General features: G+C 41.3%; 1 protein-coding gene across 3 annotated transcripts in view; it reads left to right on the top strand.

Moving 5' to 3' along the window:
* The window catches only part of MACROD2 (mono-ADP ribosylhydrolase 2), a 1,146,647-nt gene that overhangs the window by 1,076,495 nt on the left and 52,718 nt on the right, over positions 1 to 17,434 (top strand). For 2 of the 3 annotated variants that reach the window (XM_066609523.1, XM_066609505.1), the window contains exons 14-16: positions 12,558 to 12,629; positions 13,696 to 13,773; positions 14,481 to 14,576. In XM_066609523.1, coding sequence (XP_066465620.1) covers positions 12,558 to 12,629; positions 13,696 to 13,773; positions 14,481 to 14,576 — 246 coding nt within the window. The remainder of the gene's footprint in view (positions 1 to 12,557; positions 12,630 to 13,695; positions 13,774 to 14,480; positions 14,577 to 17,434) is intronic. The other variant, XM_066609514.1, reaches the window with a different exon arrangement.

Raw genomic sequence — 17,434 nt, 5'->3', positions numbered from 1 at the left:
GGTTAGAAATAGGATATGTATCCACACCGAATTGTACAGATGTAGATCCTCTTTCACATTTCAAATTGAGCCATGAAAATGATTTATGTATTCATGATGGTTTCCATTACTGCCCAGAGCTGTTTCTGAATCTGCGACCTGGTGGAGAAAGATTCGCATTAGCAGTCACCTTTGTCATCAATTTCTCCATGCCCTGATTTGACAATGCAGTGGGGAAAGTAGTATCTGTCACATTATGTAACCCTTCCACATAATATATTAATTCTAATTCATTATAACTTAATAAAAGTGTAATTGTACATTTGAAGGTCAGCTAAATTAAATCATATGTTAATTACTCTTAAAAATAAAGTACCAATTATTTGGTTTCCACAGGTGTTCGTGGAAGCCAAGGTTCCTTTGGGATTAATGTATAGAACCTGCTTCTTATTTTCTGAATTGAGCTGAAGATGTCAAGAAGATGTCAGTCATCCAGGAGATTGTTATATTTTAATTAGTTTAAAAAGAGTAATTAGTTTGTCTAAATAAGAATTTAATCTTGGCAAACTCTCTTCAAAGAACATAGAGACTTGTAAGCAATGCAAGGTCAAGTATATCCTAAAATTATTATTTGTTTAGTTGTTTGTGCACCAGAAATAGTGGGTTGCTTGAAAGAGCCAGGAATAAACTAGACAAAGAACAAAAACCACACTGAAACATATAGAGTTACAAAATAGTGAGATGTAAATGCAAGTATTCAATAAACTGGGCAAACAGTAAGGAGTCTGACACTAGAATCAGATACTGGCATCTTTTCAAGGTTCTTGGTATGGAGGATGTTCCGTGTTCAGAAATATCAACTGAAAAAGAAAAAAAGTTTGACCTTGAGCTCTAACTGGGATTCTGATAAGAAAATAAGAGCCCAGTCCTGTAGTGACACCATACTGGCAGTACAGCAATGACAGCGCAACATCAACAATTGCTGTATCCAAAACCTGTCCAGCACAAAGGGGGAGAGCCCAGGCAATGCCATACTGGCACAGTCCTCCCAGTAATGTTGCCAGTATCCATGGAAACCTCAATATAGTCCACCTGTCTTGGAGTGGTAGACTGACATTAGCACAGTGTCAGCCCAACATGTGAGAAGCCATCCACCCAGCCCCAATGCCAGTGACCAGAGAAGCACCATTACTGTTAACTGGGCTGGGGTAGATCCAAGGAGTGGCCACCACTGGGGTGATGCCTCAGCCAGCTGCCCAAAGGGAATGAGTATCCCAGCAACCGTCATCACTGTCAACCATGCAGAAGTGCCCCAATAACACACACTTCACCTCACCACATGAGAAAGCATGTGAATTATAACTCCAGCATAGCTTCTTTTCTAGTGGGCTGCTTGCTTGGTGTTTCTTCTGAATCATTTCAGATAGTGCACCCTTTTGCAACAGAGAACAATTTGTTTCTTAATTTTGCTCTGTAAACTGCTTTGTGAACGTTTTTGGTTGAACAGTGGCATATCCATATTCATCATCATCATAACAGGGGAAAGGGAGGTCACAGGCAAGGAGACTCTCTTTCTCTCCCTCGCCCCTTAAAAAATATGGGGCAATGGAGAAGCCCCCTCTTTGCTCTGCTTTTCCTTGTGACATTTTGTGGGTCCCCACTAGTTTTCTCCAAATCACATTGGCACAATGCATTAGTTCATCTTTATCTACACTATAAAAAAATGACTGTATTCTTGTGATGCAATCAGGGTGGTAAAATAACCACTGCAACTTTATTATTGCTGCCAAGTTTGACTCCCTTCACACTCCTGCACTGTCAAAACTGAGCAAATTTGTAGCCATTACTTGTTAAGATAAGGTCTACAGTAGGAAAGATCTCTTTGTGTGTATCCTTTCTCCCTTCTGTTTGTTGGTGATTCATTTGTCCTACTGCCTTTCATAACAAACTTCATGAATGCATTGACTTTTTCAAACCAGATGGTAAAGCTATTTAAAACTTACTCCCGCAATGATGGAAACTGCTATCTACTAAAACCTAGAGTGACTAGCATGTCATCTGCTAGTTGTGCGTTGTTTTGTTCTCACGTTTCATTATTTATGTGCCAGCTTATTTCAAAGGTGAGTTGTCTGGAAACAAGGGGTTTTTTTTAGAATTACTGAGGCTGAGGGCAGAATGACATATCAGATACAAAATATTGAGTTGACCCAGCTATGTGAATGTTGGGTGGGTGAGTACTCAGGTAAAGCTGTAAAGGAGGCCAAGAAGTGCCAGCCATTCTTTGGTCTAAATCAGGAGTTCCCACATTATGTATTGCAATGCCCCGGGTCATCACAAGGCACTCTCTCTGGGTGTTGCAGGCTGGCAGTGAGATCAGCAATGGAGCTTCAAAAAGTAGGAGGAGGCTCAACCTGGCAAGCTGGACTCAAGTGTGCAGCTTTCTTGTGCTTTGAAAAGCCCTCCTGCCTGCCCTGGGCCTCTTACTGCTGAGGCTCCATCACAGGTCTCTGAAGCTGGAAGTAACTGGCAATGACATCATCGCCGGTCACTTCTGGGAGCTGCACACTGCAGTGCAGGGGGGCGTCATGGACTGAAGAAGATTGGGAAGTGCTGGTCTAAATGGATTCCAATCCATAGTTTGTGTTAGCAGCTGCTTCTCCTTCCTCCCAAATTGGCTCAAAAGGAGTAAAGTCTTGGGCAGCCAAGCAATCACTCCTCCACTCTGTTTGATCCAGCTCTACTTCTGTTTTTTGGGTCCAAATGGCAGGCTGCTGTAGGCCCAGTGCTTCAGAATGGGGGAGTGCAGTTTTTCCTGTGATCTGTGGTTCCTCAGGGGAAGCTACTATGGAAGGTGTCAATTTTAATAATATATATAGACCATCACACAAACAGGAGTCAAAAAACCAATTATTTACAGCCCAATCCTGAGCTGCCCAGCACACGGGGCTGCAGCGGTGCTGAAAATTGCTGCCGCTGCATCCAACATGTCCCAGGCAGCAGCCACTGTGTCCTCGGGAGAAGGGGACTTTTGTCCCCTTCCCCCGGGTAATTCTACAGTGACCCAAGGGTTGGTGTAGAATATAGAACCTCTGTGTTGAGCTGATAGCCCGACATGGAGGCTCAGGATCTGGTGGAGCAAAGCTGCACCAGTCCTACCACCCTCTCATCCTATTCCCCTCCACCGGCATACCTCCTCCCCGCCCCCTCCACCTCCCCCCACCCCAGAATGCCTCTTCCCCGCCTCCCCCCACGACCCCACCTACCCCTCTCCTGCCCAGCGGTCCAGCCAGTGCTGGGCTAGCATGCCTTACAGCACATTTGCGACAGTGCGCACCAGTGGTAAGCCAGCACGCACTTGTTAGGATTGAGCCCTCAGTCTCATATGCCAGTTGTGTGGATCTGGTTTATGCTTTCAAAGAAGGAAACTAGGTGGGAAAATGTTTTCCTTTTGCTATCTTGGCGTTCATAGAGAAAATTTTCTTTCTTTGCTTTACAGAGTGACCAGGGAAATTACTTTTCTCGTATATGAAGTTCCATTATCCACACCAGTAGAGACAGGCAGTGTAGACTGCCTACTTTATCATCTAACTGCTTGTACAAATGTATATCCTGTGCCTTTAAAAAGTCTGATTTAACAAATTCATATAAACTTTAGTTCGGATAAATCTAATCCATCATAAAGATGGATTAAAAGGAAATCTTGATGGATATAAAAATAACATTTTAAAGTCAAAACTCCAGAATATCTCTCTAAAGTCTCATAAATTGCAGTTTTATAGTACTTCATTTTGTAATACATTTTTCTCAGTTTCGAGGCACAAGAATACTGCAATCATGCCTCAGCCTCAGTGCGCACCATTACCTGTAATTTTGGGTGCTTGATTTCCTTTACTGCAGAAATATTCCCTTCATTTTTCACAGAATCTCACTTACAAACAAAACACATTCGATCTCTTTTGTTTGTAGTGGCCAATGTTTCCTCTCTTTTATCTACTTACTAGCTAAAACATAATGATTTATCCACGCTGTGTGCAAGACTCAGGTGTGTCACACATACAAAAATAATAAATAAGCTATGCCAGGGAAGTAGTCAGGGAAGTGAATATTATTATGAAGAGATCATTAGAGACCTTAATTAAAGGAAGTCCTCTGCTTCCTCCCATCATAAGACTTTGTTAATTTTATTGTTTAGAGTTGCTGGTGTACATATGCTGAAATCCTGCGCACACTTACCTCGCACTAAATCCTACTGAAATAAATGGAATTTACTTCTGAGTAGACACATGTAGCTGTCACTCTAGGACAGCATTCTCCAAACTGGAGACTACTGTGCACCAAAAATCCCTTCTCTGACACAAATGGAGCTTACTATTCTGCTGGGGAACCTGCTATCTTCCTCTCCAGTCTCCCCTAAAGTTTGCACTGGTCAGCCATGCCTGCCTGGAATTCTGGGTGCAGAGTATGCTGAAGTGACTGAATGCAGAAGTGCCTAGCCGGCACCTGGTGCAGACTTTACGGAAGATCAGAGAGCAAGATAACAGGTTCTCCCATGGAATGGTAAGCTCCATTCGTGCAGGAGAGGGATCTTCATTGCCACCCACTGCTCTAGGACACAAGTATTCTAAAAACTAAGAACAGAAGCAAAGATGGTGGCACTAGCTTACTGCACTGAGTTTGCATTTTGGAAGGCTATAAATAAATGTGTGCTGTAGTTCCATTCTTGAATGCTCTGAATATCTTGACTTTTATGGATATTCAGAAATGTCATCCAGTAGTATCTTATGTTAAAGTTATCTGCCAGTTTGCCACCACTTCCTTCCATAACTGACTGATAGTCGTCAAGGATCCCAATGTGTTCTGACAGTTAGGTTTTGCTGCTTGTTTAAGAAATGTAAGCACCACTCAGGACAGGTTCAAGACCTCGTGACACCTGGGGCAACCTGCCAAATGCTGTCCCCCCTTACCCAGTACCAGCCCCGATTCCTCCCACTCTCCAGTGCTAGCCTAGCACTCTCCTTCCTCCACATTTCATCTTCTACTCTGTCTCCCTCAATCCAGGCAGTACAAGGAGAAGGAAGAACAGAGGAGGCAAGTAGACAAAGATGAGCGCCCTCCCACTAGTCCACTGCCCAATGCAATGTCTTCAGTTGCCCTCTTGGATGGGCGAGCCCTGGCACCAATGTATAGTAAATCAAACAAGATGTGCTGCTAAATGAGTCTGTGCCTTTCTGTTGTCTTTTATCTTGTTTAACAGCCTTGGAGAAGGGGGGCACTCTGATCGAAATTAAGGACAACAGTGGAAGGGGTTTACCCTGTCTATCCATGCCACGGTCCTGACAAAAATCCCACCCCATGCTGTTGTTTAATCCAGGAGGGAAGCTGCTATATGAACACAGGTTTCTAACCAAGGCAAATAGCACTGAGACATAGAGAAAGGATTAAAAAATGCAGTCTCATCCAGGATCCGTGTCCCATCTTGTCCCGCCTGCCCAGCTGCCATTGCAAAATGAAAAAAACTCAAAAAAGGCAAAGATGTATTTTCATGTCACATTTAGTTTAATCCAAAAGATTCTTTTAGACACCAGTTTCCCCAACAATTGAAGCTCTAAAGCAGAAAATATAATAGGTTCTGTGCCATATCAGTTAGAACAGCAAATGGAGGAATATGATCATCCCTGTATAATTTGCCAACACAAAACAAAATATGGAAGGGAAAGGGATTGGGTTGATAGTATCCCAGCTCCCTTTCCAGACTAATCAAGAGACATACACAAAATCTGGGACCAAGAAGGAAAAATATGATGGCTATCTCCAGTGCCAATTGCTGATACCTCCTTATGGAAATGGATGGCCTTGTATTTTGGCAGACCACCCCCAACAGTTTATATAAATTCCTCAAAACAGAAAGAGAGCCATTGCTCAGTTTTGTTAGGTGCCTTGTTCTCTTGTCTAGGACGTATTCCTAACATTCAGGTCCAATCAGGTTTGCAGTACCTTGCCTTGCTGCTGGTGCAACTTCATTGCAGTGAAAAATAGCAAATAAAAAATGTTCTTGGTGTAGTCATAAGGTGCTCATGACTAAGGAAAATATTTTTCAACAGCCACGGTAGAGCGATATGCAATATTGCAATATATGATACAAGTTAGAATAAACATTACTCAAAGCCAGAGATTTTCAATCTTTTTCATCTCATGGTACTGACAAGGCACTAAAATAATCATGGCCCACCATCGGTTTTTTGTGGGTTTTTTTGAAAAGGCACACCGCACTGCTGGCTGGGGGCTCACATCCCCCAATGGCCCTAATACTATATAACCCTCCCTCAAACTACTACAGAACACCTACAGACCATTCGCAGCACACCAATGTGCCATGGCACAGTGGTTGAAAATCACAGCTCTAAGCACATGATTGGGGTTAGTATGTTTACTTTTATTTAGCGTTTAGTAAATAGCAGCCAAACAAGGCCGCTGAAGATCAGAACAAGGAGCGGGGAGATTAATCCTTTGCCCTGACCACAGTGTGATGTGGATCCTCCCCCACTCGCCATGGCTACTGCTTGCTTGCCTTGGGAAAAATCCACTGGCTCCAATCAAATGCTTAAAGTAACGTCTAGCTTTACTCAAAAGTTATAGATTCAATTATAGGCTGTGCTACTTTTGCAATTTGTTTTTTGGCCTGTTGAAATGAGACTGGAGTCATGACCTCATATCTGTTATGAGAGCACCTTTTCTTGGTATATATTTAAGCTAATCTTTTTACACTTGTCATACATTTTCCATTAACTGGATTTTCTTTATGAATGTGGGTTTACTAGCTTCCTTTCTTTTATTCCTGTTAATCTTAACAGTAAATCTATCCTTAGGCCCTTAGGCTTGAATATTTGATTTAATATTTGCATTTGAGGAGAAGAGTCTTCAATATAGTCTTGACCTTAATGATTTTGAAAGTCAAAATCTGCATACCAATGTAATACCTGTCAGTTATTTTGCCTTGACTCTCCAAAGTTGCTTTCTTTCAGACATGGTATATGTAAAAATGAAAAAGAGAAACTTCACATCCACACAATTTGATTATCAGATGTATTGATTATGATTGTAATGCAATGATATCAAGACCACAAGTACTGAAAAAGGGCCACCCAAAATCAGTAAGAGACATGTTTAAAATAATGCTCCCAGTAAAGTTTTTTTAAAATATTCTAAAATGTTTTGATTTGATCTGAAAATGTAATATTCCCACAAAAGAAGTGCAAGAAAGGAAGTCTAGAGGATTGTGTGTGAAACAAGAGTAGCAGTGATGCATTTATTGAGCAAAAACCTGCTTCTGTAGAAAAAGCCCTAGAGGAATTACCCAAGTTCCTATTGGTGTTTATGGTAGTAGCATGATAAAGGGAAACCCTAAATAATGCCACATTTTCTTCTCATGCTACACAAAGATGTTTATACTCAGATTTCTTATCCTGTTGAACTGTTTTTCTATTTTTCTCATTGGACACCGACTGAAATGAACTTGTCCAGAAAATGAGCCAAGTATACTCTTGTGTCTCTGCTGCAACAATGACTGCTTCTTTTGACTATGAAGTTGTTACCGTTTGTTGGCCAAAGCTTCCATAAATGAAGACTAAAATCGTGGTTATGGTAGTATAAAGAAGAACTCAAATACAGGCAGCTCTCGATGAACATGTTCTTAACTGCCCAATCCTAATGTGCAGCCCAATCCTGAGCTGCCCGGGGAGGCCCCGCTTGGCGGCACCATGAGGTTCCACGAGGTTCCTCCCCTTCCCCCGCATATGTAAGGGAGGCAGCTCCACAATGGGCACCGCTAAAGTAAAGGCGCTTGCATAAGGCACGCAGCCTCCATGAGCACCGAGGATCCTGCGGAGCAGAGCTCTGCAGTTCCTCCTCCTGCCTGCCCTCTGGCACGCCCCCCCCGCATCACACCGGCCTCCCCGCCCCCTCCCTGCGTCAAGCTGGACTCCCCTTTCCCCAGAACGCCCCTGTCCCAGCCCCATTTGCCGTTCCACAGCCCGGTGGTGGCAGGCACCGCTGAACTGCAGAACGCAGGCGCCCGCCAGGTGGTGGCTCAGCACTGGCCAGAGCTGAGCCACCTCCGGCAGGAGCCCGGTGGTAAGCCCCGCAAACGTGCCTTACAGCACGTTTGCAACTGTGGTCCGCACTGTGGAGGCGCGGTGCAGACCATAGGATTGGGCCCTCATTTGCTTATTTTTGAAATAGTGCAGTTTGCATTAGTATCTGATGTTTAATTTATCCTGAATGTGGTCAAGTATGTGGTCAATTAGCTGCTAATTGGTTGTGAACAAGCAAACCCATTAGACACAGCTTCCGTGGGGGCTGTCTGCTTTAAAGCCAGAATTTTAAATAATAGAGGAAAAAGAATGCATTCACAAAACTGCCATTTCCTGCTTTTTCAGTTTCCTTCATTTTTATCTTTGTTTTTATCATTGCTTTCTCAGGTATTGACATCAGTAGCCACTCCCACGTACCTCCAACCTTTCCCTATGCCATCTTGGCAAGCAGAAGTCACCAGTTGTCAGTCTGAGTGTTCAATGACTTTTCCTCTAACCTGATCCTCAAACCTACCAAGGTCATGGCACCCCCACAGCCTCTTCTTTCCTGACTCTACTGGATGCCACCATCTTGGATCACACAAAATCTGTCATGATTCAAGACGACAGCACCTAAATCTCATCTTGTGAGATCCAAGGCTGTTACATGAAGCATTTTATCAATTAAACTATGTAACAAAGAACACATATATTTAAAAAATTGCACTTGCTTTTTGAATGCAGAGAAACGGAATATGATTAGGTGCAGCTACGAATAGAGTTGGGATCCAGTTGTATGTAAATTTAGTTTCTCGTGTCATGCTGAATTATAGTTGTAAATGCTTCAGTTTTGAATTGATCATGATTGGCTTTGGATCTGATTTTTAAAATTTTATTTTTCTACTTTGCCATCACTGAGCTTGCTTGAATAGTCTGAAGCTATTTGCTTTCCAGGCCACATTCTGCAGTACACCTGCCTGTTCATGGCTCCTAGTTCACAGGCGTCTGGATTGTTTAGATTGCCTGGATGGCCTTTTGGCTTTTTCCACTTCTGTGAATTAATTTCAGAAGCACTTCCTATTATTTTGATAGTATTAGCAAAAAGCATTTTACATTCAGAATAAGATTAATAATATTCAGTGGATTAGTTTGAGAAGCTTTAACGTAGATAATTTGAAATATATATATACATACAGTTCTACTTCAAAAGTTGACTTTGTAAACTTATTGCAATTTCCATCAAAGAAGCTGTGTAAGTAATTAAATATTTGCCTTGGGGAATTGTTTGCAGTTAATTAAAATCACAAACTTTCAATGCATACCTGCTTTACAGATTATTAAATTTGGATCAGATGTTAACTACCCAGGTTTCTCATATATCCCACTAAGATCGTTTTTGGCAAGCTTAGGAAGTGGATGCTTACGTGGAATTATTTAGCCCACTGCTAGATAAAATTTTACTGAAGATACATGTATGCAAATTACACTTCAGCTGGACTGCAATCCCAAATGCACTTACCAGTGAGTAAGTCCTACGGAACTGCACAGCTAGCATAGTTTTGCACATGTTGTGGACGTACTCATAATTATGAATAAAAACATTTTTCCATTGAATTTTCAGTGGTACTACCACCTCATAGATTTAAGGGCACAATCCTAACCCCTTATGTCAGTGCTTTCCAGCACTGACATAAGGGCAATGCAGCGTGTGCCGCATCCTGCAGTTGGGTGTCACTCACAGAGGCCTCCTCAAAGTAAGGGAATGTTTGATGCCTTGCCTCAGAGCTGCATAAAATAATGCATTCTAGGGCACAATCCTAACCTCTTACGTCAGTGCTTTCCAGCACTGGCATAGTGGTGCCAATGCAGCTCTGAGGTAAGGGATCAAACATTCCCTTACTTTGAGGAGGCCTCAGTGAGTGACACCCAACTGCAGGGTGCAATGACATAAGGGGTTAGGATTGTGTCCTAAAATGCATATGTATCGTAGTTTGTGCTTATTGTTGGTAGTGTAATGGAATTGTAAAGGTTTGCAGTGTAAATGGCAATACCATAGGTGAACCTGTGGAGGGATCATTACTGATAGCTAGATCAGGGGTGTCAAACATAAGACCTAGGGGCCAGATGCGGCCCGTGGATGCTTTTTATTTGGCCCTCAGGCTCTCAGCTGCTGATCAGTGCTGAGATGTTACTGCTGAAAGGGCAGCCCACGTGAAAATTGTGCTCTCTTATCTCTTGAAATATAATCAAGATTTGCATAATTCCTCTTCTGTCATTTGAAGCTATTGATTTCCTAAGTAAGAAAAGGTTCTTATTTTTGGTTATGATATGTTTAACGACATCACTTCCTGCCTGATGACATCACTTCCGGCCCTCAGCAGGCATCATGAATGCGATTTGGCCCTCTGTATGAAATGAGTTTCACAGCCCTGAGTTAGATAGCTAGCTAGATGGATGGATGGATTTTTTTTTCCCCAAAAACTGCTCTTAAACAGTATGATCAAGCACAACAGTGCTTCCAAGAAAGCATGTTTAGGATAGGGGTGTTGATAGTGAATAACAATCATGGCACTTGTTGGTGTATTCAATAATACTTTATGGCCCTGGTATGTTTATTTAGTCACTCTGCAAGTGATCACGTGCTGGAATCCCTAGCATGTACGCACTACTGAAACAGAGACACCTGCGTTGGCTCCATCATGTCGTGAGAATGGATGATGGCCGGATCCCAAAGGATCTCCTCTATGGAGAACTTGTGCAAGGAAAGCGCCCTACAGGTAGACCACAGCTGCGATACAAGGACACCTGCAAGAGGGATCTGAAGGCCTTAGGAGTGGACCTCAACAAGTAGGAAACCCTGGCCTCTGAGCGGCCCACTTGGAGGCAGGCTGTGCAGCATGGCCTTTCCCAGTTTGAAGAGACACTTGGCCAACAGTCTGTGGCTAAGAGGCAAAGAAGGAAGGCCTGTAGCCAGGGAGACAGACCAGGGACAGACTGCACTTGCTCCCGGTGTGGAAGGGATTGTCACTCCCGAATTGGCCTTTTCAGCCACACTAGACGCTGTTCCAGAACCACCTTTCAGAGCGCGATACCATAGTCTTTCGAGACTGAAGGTTGCAAGTGATACAATTTTCCTGTCCTATATCTTGATGAATGTCATGAGGAAGTGATGGCAACTATATCCTTATATGGAACTTTTACACATTTATATATACATCATTATGTTGAATGGGTTGTATGTGAAAGGCAAGTCAGGTACACATTTTGCATTTGCAGAGTGAAAAAAGACTGGGTTCTACTTTTCAAACAATTTTCTGGTGTTTGACAGTGCACTGGTCCCTAACCCATCGAATAAGGGGGGGGGGCACCAGTGTATCTTTTTAAATTGTTTGTAACATTCTTCAGTTCCATTTTTCAGTTGTTATACATTTGTTTTAAAATTACTGCAACCAACTCCAAGGGTTTGGATTGAAATGAGCTAGAGTTTTAACTTATACTTCATAAGTTTCAATGTAGAAGTAAGTAGCAAGGAGAAAAACACATACATTGAGATATTTAAAATGGTTTTTGAGTTGATAGTCTTAATGGGGCATGGCTATGGTGATGGAGTGTAATGCATTCAAAAATTCTGCATTACACTACTGCCCTCCCTCAAACCAAGGTCCCAATCTGTGGGACTTGAGCTGAGTACTGTTCAGTTTCTTTTTAAAAGCGTGTTAATATTAAGCATAGATCTGAAACTAGAACACCTCTCAGGCTTGTGGTGAAGATGAAAATGCTTTTGAGGTTGGTTCTATGTATACTCAAGAGTTCCAACTAGTATAACAGAACCTGGATGAGAAGTAGAGAGAGAGAGAGAGAGAGAGAGAGAGAGAGAGAGAGAGGATTCCTGCTTGTTTTTACATAGGTTGCTTATGAGTACAATACTGGCCCTAGACCTTAAATCCAGCTGCTTAATGTATGATGTACATGATTTAGGGGTAGAAATTAGAACTGCAGTTCAGGGCAGAAGTACACATTGTAATCAGTGTAGGGTACATTTCTCTCATACCAGAACCAGGGGAAATCCACTAAAATTGAGTGTCAGGAGAGTTAGAACAGACAAAAGAATTTCTTTACCCAGTGTGTAATTAATCTGTGGAACTCCTCGCTACATGATATGGTGGTAGCATCTGGCTTAGATGCCTTTAAAAGTGGATTGGACAGATTTATGGAGGGAAAGTCCATCACAAGTTACAAGCTATGTTGTGTATATACAACCTCCTGGCTTTGGAAGTAGGCTGACTCTGAATGCCAGATGTGAGGGAGTGGCAAGAGGATGCAGCTATCTTGTTGTCTTGTGTACTCCCTTGAGGGATCTGGTGGGCCAATGTGAGATACTGCAAACTGGGAACTAATGTTCTTATGTTAAACACATCTGACCAATTCCAGGTTATCTATCCAAGTTGTCTAGCAGAAAATCTGCAGAGCATCTACTTCAGAGTTGTATTTGTTCTATTTTTCTATTAGAATCCTCCCAAGATTCCAGTGCTACACAAGAACATAATCCAATGCCTCATACAGTGTCTGAACAAGCTGATGGTATGTTTTTGATCAAGATTCTCTGTAGGTTACTAATAATTAATCACGTGGGACCATAAGCTGTTGTAGTTATAAAAGTCATCTTTTTCTTTGCATGGTTATTGATGCCCGAGGGAAACATCCGTAAACTTTGCTGAATAACTGTTGCAAACCATTCAGTTCTGAGAGTATAATTTCTAATGCAAGCAAAAATGTAGGCCTTCCAGCTAACTTGCTACAGCAGTATTGTTCCGATGTTGGATAATGTAACTATACTGTTACAGTTGCAATACGATGCAAGGGTATCAGGATGTAGGTCTCTTGCTATCTTCTGAGCTCCCTGGGGCATTTGGTGGGCTACTGTGATATTATTATTATTATTATTATTATTATTATTATTATTATTATCATCATCATCATTAACATTAACAGTATTTATAAACCACTTTTCAACAAAAGTTCACAAAGAGCTTTACAGAGAAAAATCAAATAACTAACTAACTAACTAACTAACTAACTAACTAACTAACTAAATAAATAAATAAATAAATAAATAAATAAATAACTTTGAAAGCCCTGTCCCAAAAGGGCTCACAATCTAAAAGATGCAAAACACCAGCAGATAGCTACTAAAAAAAAACAACACTGCTGGGGTGAGGAGGGCCCTCACTCTCCCCCTGCTAAATAAAAGAGGAGCACCCACTTGAAAAAGTGCCTCTTACCCAATTAGCAAGGGTCCTGATATACAGGAAGCTGGACTAGATGGGCCTATGGCCAGCGGGGCTGTTTTTATGTTCTTATTGAGAAAATCACAGTGGTGAGTTGATTAATTTTTTTAAATAAAAAAATGTATGCCAGTCATACATTTTGTTTAATAGAAGGAATTATTTAATGAAGAATTTTAAATTATTAAACTGTACTTCAGTTTAATTACATCAGTTTTCTCATTACTGCAGAAAATCTGAATTTCACTTACTTGTGTTCTGATAATTTGTGCTGTCCAAATACATAACTCCATTAAAAATCTGTATATGCACAATTGCCCAGAAGTATCACATTAATATGATTTTCTAAATTTTGATGTTAGCAGGACTCCAGGATGATTCCACAGAAGATGAAATGAAAACTCAAACAGATTCTCAAATCTCCTATATGGAGGCAGAAGGTACTTTCAGAATGAATGTGAGCAAGAAAGGAAAAGAGGCATGCAAAATGATTCATGAGTTATTAACAGTGGCTACAGTAATGTATTTCAGATATTGTAATTATTTTGCTCTGCGTAGAGGAGCAAGCATCTCTTTTTCGAGGTTCAGGACAAAAAATGAAATAACTTGTAGTATCTCAAATAAATCCCACCTCTAATTAGGAGGCTTGAGCACCCTGTTAAACTTGTGATAATACTGCTTGGGTGCTGAACAATTTGACCTTATCCACAAAGCATTTATTTCCATAGAAGAATTGTGCATCTTACCTTGATATTAAGCAGGTGTTTAAAATGCTGTCTGGGCACAGGGATGCAGAACGATAAGTGCCACTCACAGGGAGAGAGGGCTTTTTCTAAACTTTGGATCCAGCCCACGGGCCTGGGATTGGAGATCCATGCCTTAAGTAAAATATGGATCGTGAAGACATCTTTAAAAATATTTCTTATTTTCACATAATATTCTGATGTCAAGATGTAAGCCTTATTTAATTAGTGATCTGTGAGACCAATGAGCAACACATTATCACCCAGTGTGAATGAAGACTGTATGTAGTGGGCATCTGTACCATTTCAGACAATCACTACTAACTTTATTGAAGGTGACCTTCAGTTTACTATACTATATAATATAATTTACTATATTATCCATACAATTTCTTCCTGTTCAGAGGCTTTGATAACTCAAGAGGAGACAGTGAAAGAAGAAAACCCACTGATTCCTGAAGTAGATAAAACTAATCAAGACAACAAAGATGAAGAAAAAGGTAAGATGGGCTATACATTAGAGTAGTCATTTTCAACCACTGTGCCATGGCACACTGGTGTGCCATGAATGGTCTGCAGGTGTGCCATGGGAGTTTGGGGGAGGGTCATTTATTAGAAGGGCCATTGGGGGATGTGTGCATGGTATTTTTTTGTCAACTGTCAGTTTTTGTCAACTGTCAAAAAACTGATGGTATGCCTTGAAAATTTTAGTACCTTGTCAGTGTGCCATGAGATGAAGAAGGTTGAAAATCACTGCATTAGAGTGAGGTAGGAAATGTGACTAAGGATACAAATCCTATAAACACTTAGCTAGTAGTAAGCCCCATTGAACTCAGTGGGACTTACTTCTAGTTAAGAAATGCATAGGATTGTGAATGTTTCCTTGAAAACTGTCTTAGTGTATGGCTTCCCCCCCCCCCCTGCATGTGTTCTGTTTGACACACAAATAATAATGCAACTAGGATGATCTTATTTTCTTTAAAAGCCTTGTTTGAGATAGAATCAAATTGCTGTAAGTAGGCATTTGGCTTGAATCCATATAGCATTCTAGTTAGTAAGTTAGACATGATTTTATCCCTGGCCAAGGTTATGGGGTCTGGTCCACTGCATGCCAGCATGGCTCCAGGTACCAAGAGTGCAATGACATCAGGACACACATTTGATCCAGGCAGAAGCCTGCATAGTTAGCTGTTCTGTGGCAATGGGAAGGGCACAATACTTGCCAAATGGACAAGCATCTGGTAGGGCCAGGCAGAGTAAACAAGTTGCTGCTGCTTAGATAACATGCAGGAACTACCCACAACCAGGCGACGGCTGAAGTGGAAGACACACTGTGAAGACAACCTTGCTGGGTAGCTTTAGTCAAGAGAATTTCGTATTGGGGAGCAGATGTGTCCCTACAAATACTGATGAAGATAAAGTTATAAATATAATAGGAGAACCAGCATTCTTGTTCAGCATAAAAACGGGCTGAATGGTAATTTTGTCTGTTTGGAGTATTTGTAATGTTGTTCTGAGGCTGGGTTTTCATTTTAGGAGAGTTCATTTTTCACATGATGCATATGGATACATTGTGCCCAATCACCCAATTGCAGTAGTCACTTGGCATCATAATAGCATAATAGCTTGGCATCTAATTGTAAAGCATATGCAGGGCTAATAACAATGAGGCCTTTTTCTGCAAGATGTAGAGATCAAACAATTCTGAATTAAAGTCTAGGCATGGTCTTTGTTGCAAATCCAGGTCAATGTTAACAACATCATCCTAATTATGAACTTCCTTTGTTAGCTCCATTGACACTGATTTAATTGCAAACCTATGTTTGTAATATTGACACTGTTCTACATTTCAGGCCCAGGTTAATAGCACTGATATCCGTCTTTGCTCACATTCAGCTTCGCAACATTTTTTTTTTCATTGCAAATCCAAGATGAGACTAATCACACCTCTTTATTGCGCACAATGTTAATGGTATCAGTGTTGTGTTTCATTACTGTCAGTGATAATAGAATTGATATAATCCTTCCTGCAGATCCAGGTAAATGGTGTTACTCATCCTGGTTTTCAAATCTAGGTTATAAAATGCAGACTCATTCTAATTGCAAATGCCAAAACCATTATGCTAATTTTTTTCTGAACAGAAATTATTTACATTTTATTTTATGCCTCATCAGAAGCAAGTTGAACAAAATGTACTTTCATTATTTGTACGTTTCTTCTAATACTTTACTGTCCCCTACAGCTAGTAAATTCCATATAACTCCCAGCGGATACATTATATTTCACCATCTGTTGTACCTAGGACTCAAATATGTCATATTAGAAAAGTTAATGTCACAGAAGGTTTTTTCTTGGCATTTTTCCTTTCTAAAAATAAGAGACTTCTGACAAGTGGCAGATGTGTACTGTGAACCCACTTTATCTGCAATAGCGCAAACATCAGGTTAGACTGATACAACAGCATCTAATCCCTGCAAGGGTCAGAGCAAGTTATCTCAGGCTAAGTTAGGTATCTCAAGTTAGGATTAGGACTGGAATAAGAAGCTTAGGATATATACATGGGGTTTTGTTGCCCATTATTTTTATAATAGGATGGGGGGGGGAAACACATACACAGGTGTCTAGGGATGCTAAAGGATGGAACACATTTGACTAGAACTCAGTCTTCCAGGATGCAAATTCTCTACTACAGCACTTCCCAAAGTGTGAGTCGCGAGCCCAAGCACAGTGGGTGGCAATCTGGGCCCACCCTTGTACTGGTTTGGCTCCAAATAGGAGCCATTCTAGAAGCCCTAGTATTTACCAGAGCCTCTGGAGGTCTGTCCTGGCCCAGCTACCCACTCTACAGGCATCTGCTGTCCTCAGAAAACTGGAAGTGGCTTATGGAGGTTTCTGAGGGCCATTCGGAGGTCTGCAGAGGCTTGTAATATGGGTCTCCAGGCTGTGAGAGTCCTCCAGCACCACCAGGAGCATTGTGACCCACCACACTGCAAAGTTTGGGAACCTCTGTCCTAGACCCATATTTCAGGACATCTGTGAAATGATTCTAGAATTTAAGAATACTTGTAAAATATGATTATATTCATATAAACCAGGGGTGTCCAAAGTTTTTGGCAGGAGGGCCATATCAGCTCTCTGACACTGTGTCGGGGGCCGGGGGGGAAGAATTAATTTACATTTAAAATTTGAATAAATTTACATAAGTTTACATAAATGAATTTATTAAAGATGAACTTATATGAATGAATGAAGGTCTTGCAATAGCTCAAGGCCTATAAAAGGCCTTGCACAAAGCAAGGCTGGCCTTTCCTTTGCTGCCACTGCTGCATCACAGATGTGAAAGAGCAAGCAGTGGAG

Source organism: Tiliqua scincoides, chromosome 1, assembly GCF_035046505.1.
Source record: "Tiliqua scincoides isolate rTilSci1 chromosome 1, rTilSci1.hap2, whole genome shotgun sequence".
In the NCBI taxonomy this organism is placed as follows: Eukaryota; Metazoa; Chordata; class Lepidosauria; order Squamata; family Scincidae; genus Tiliqua; species Tiliqua scincoides.
This window is presented reverse-complemented; position numbering and strand designations above follow the sequence as displayed.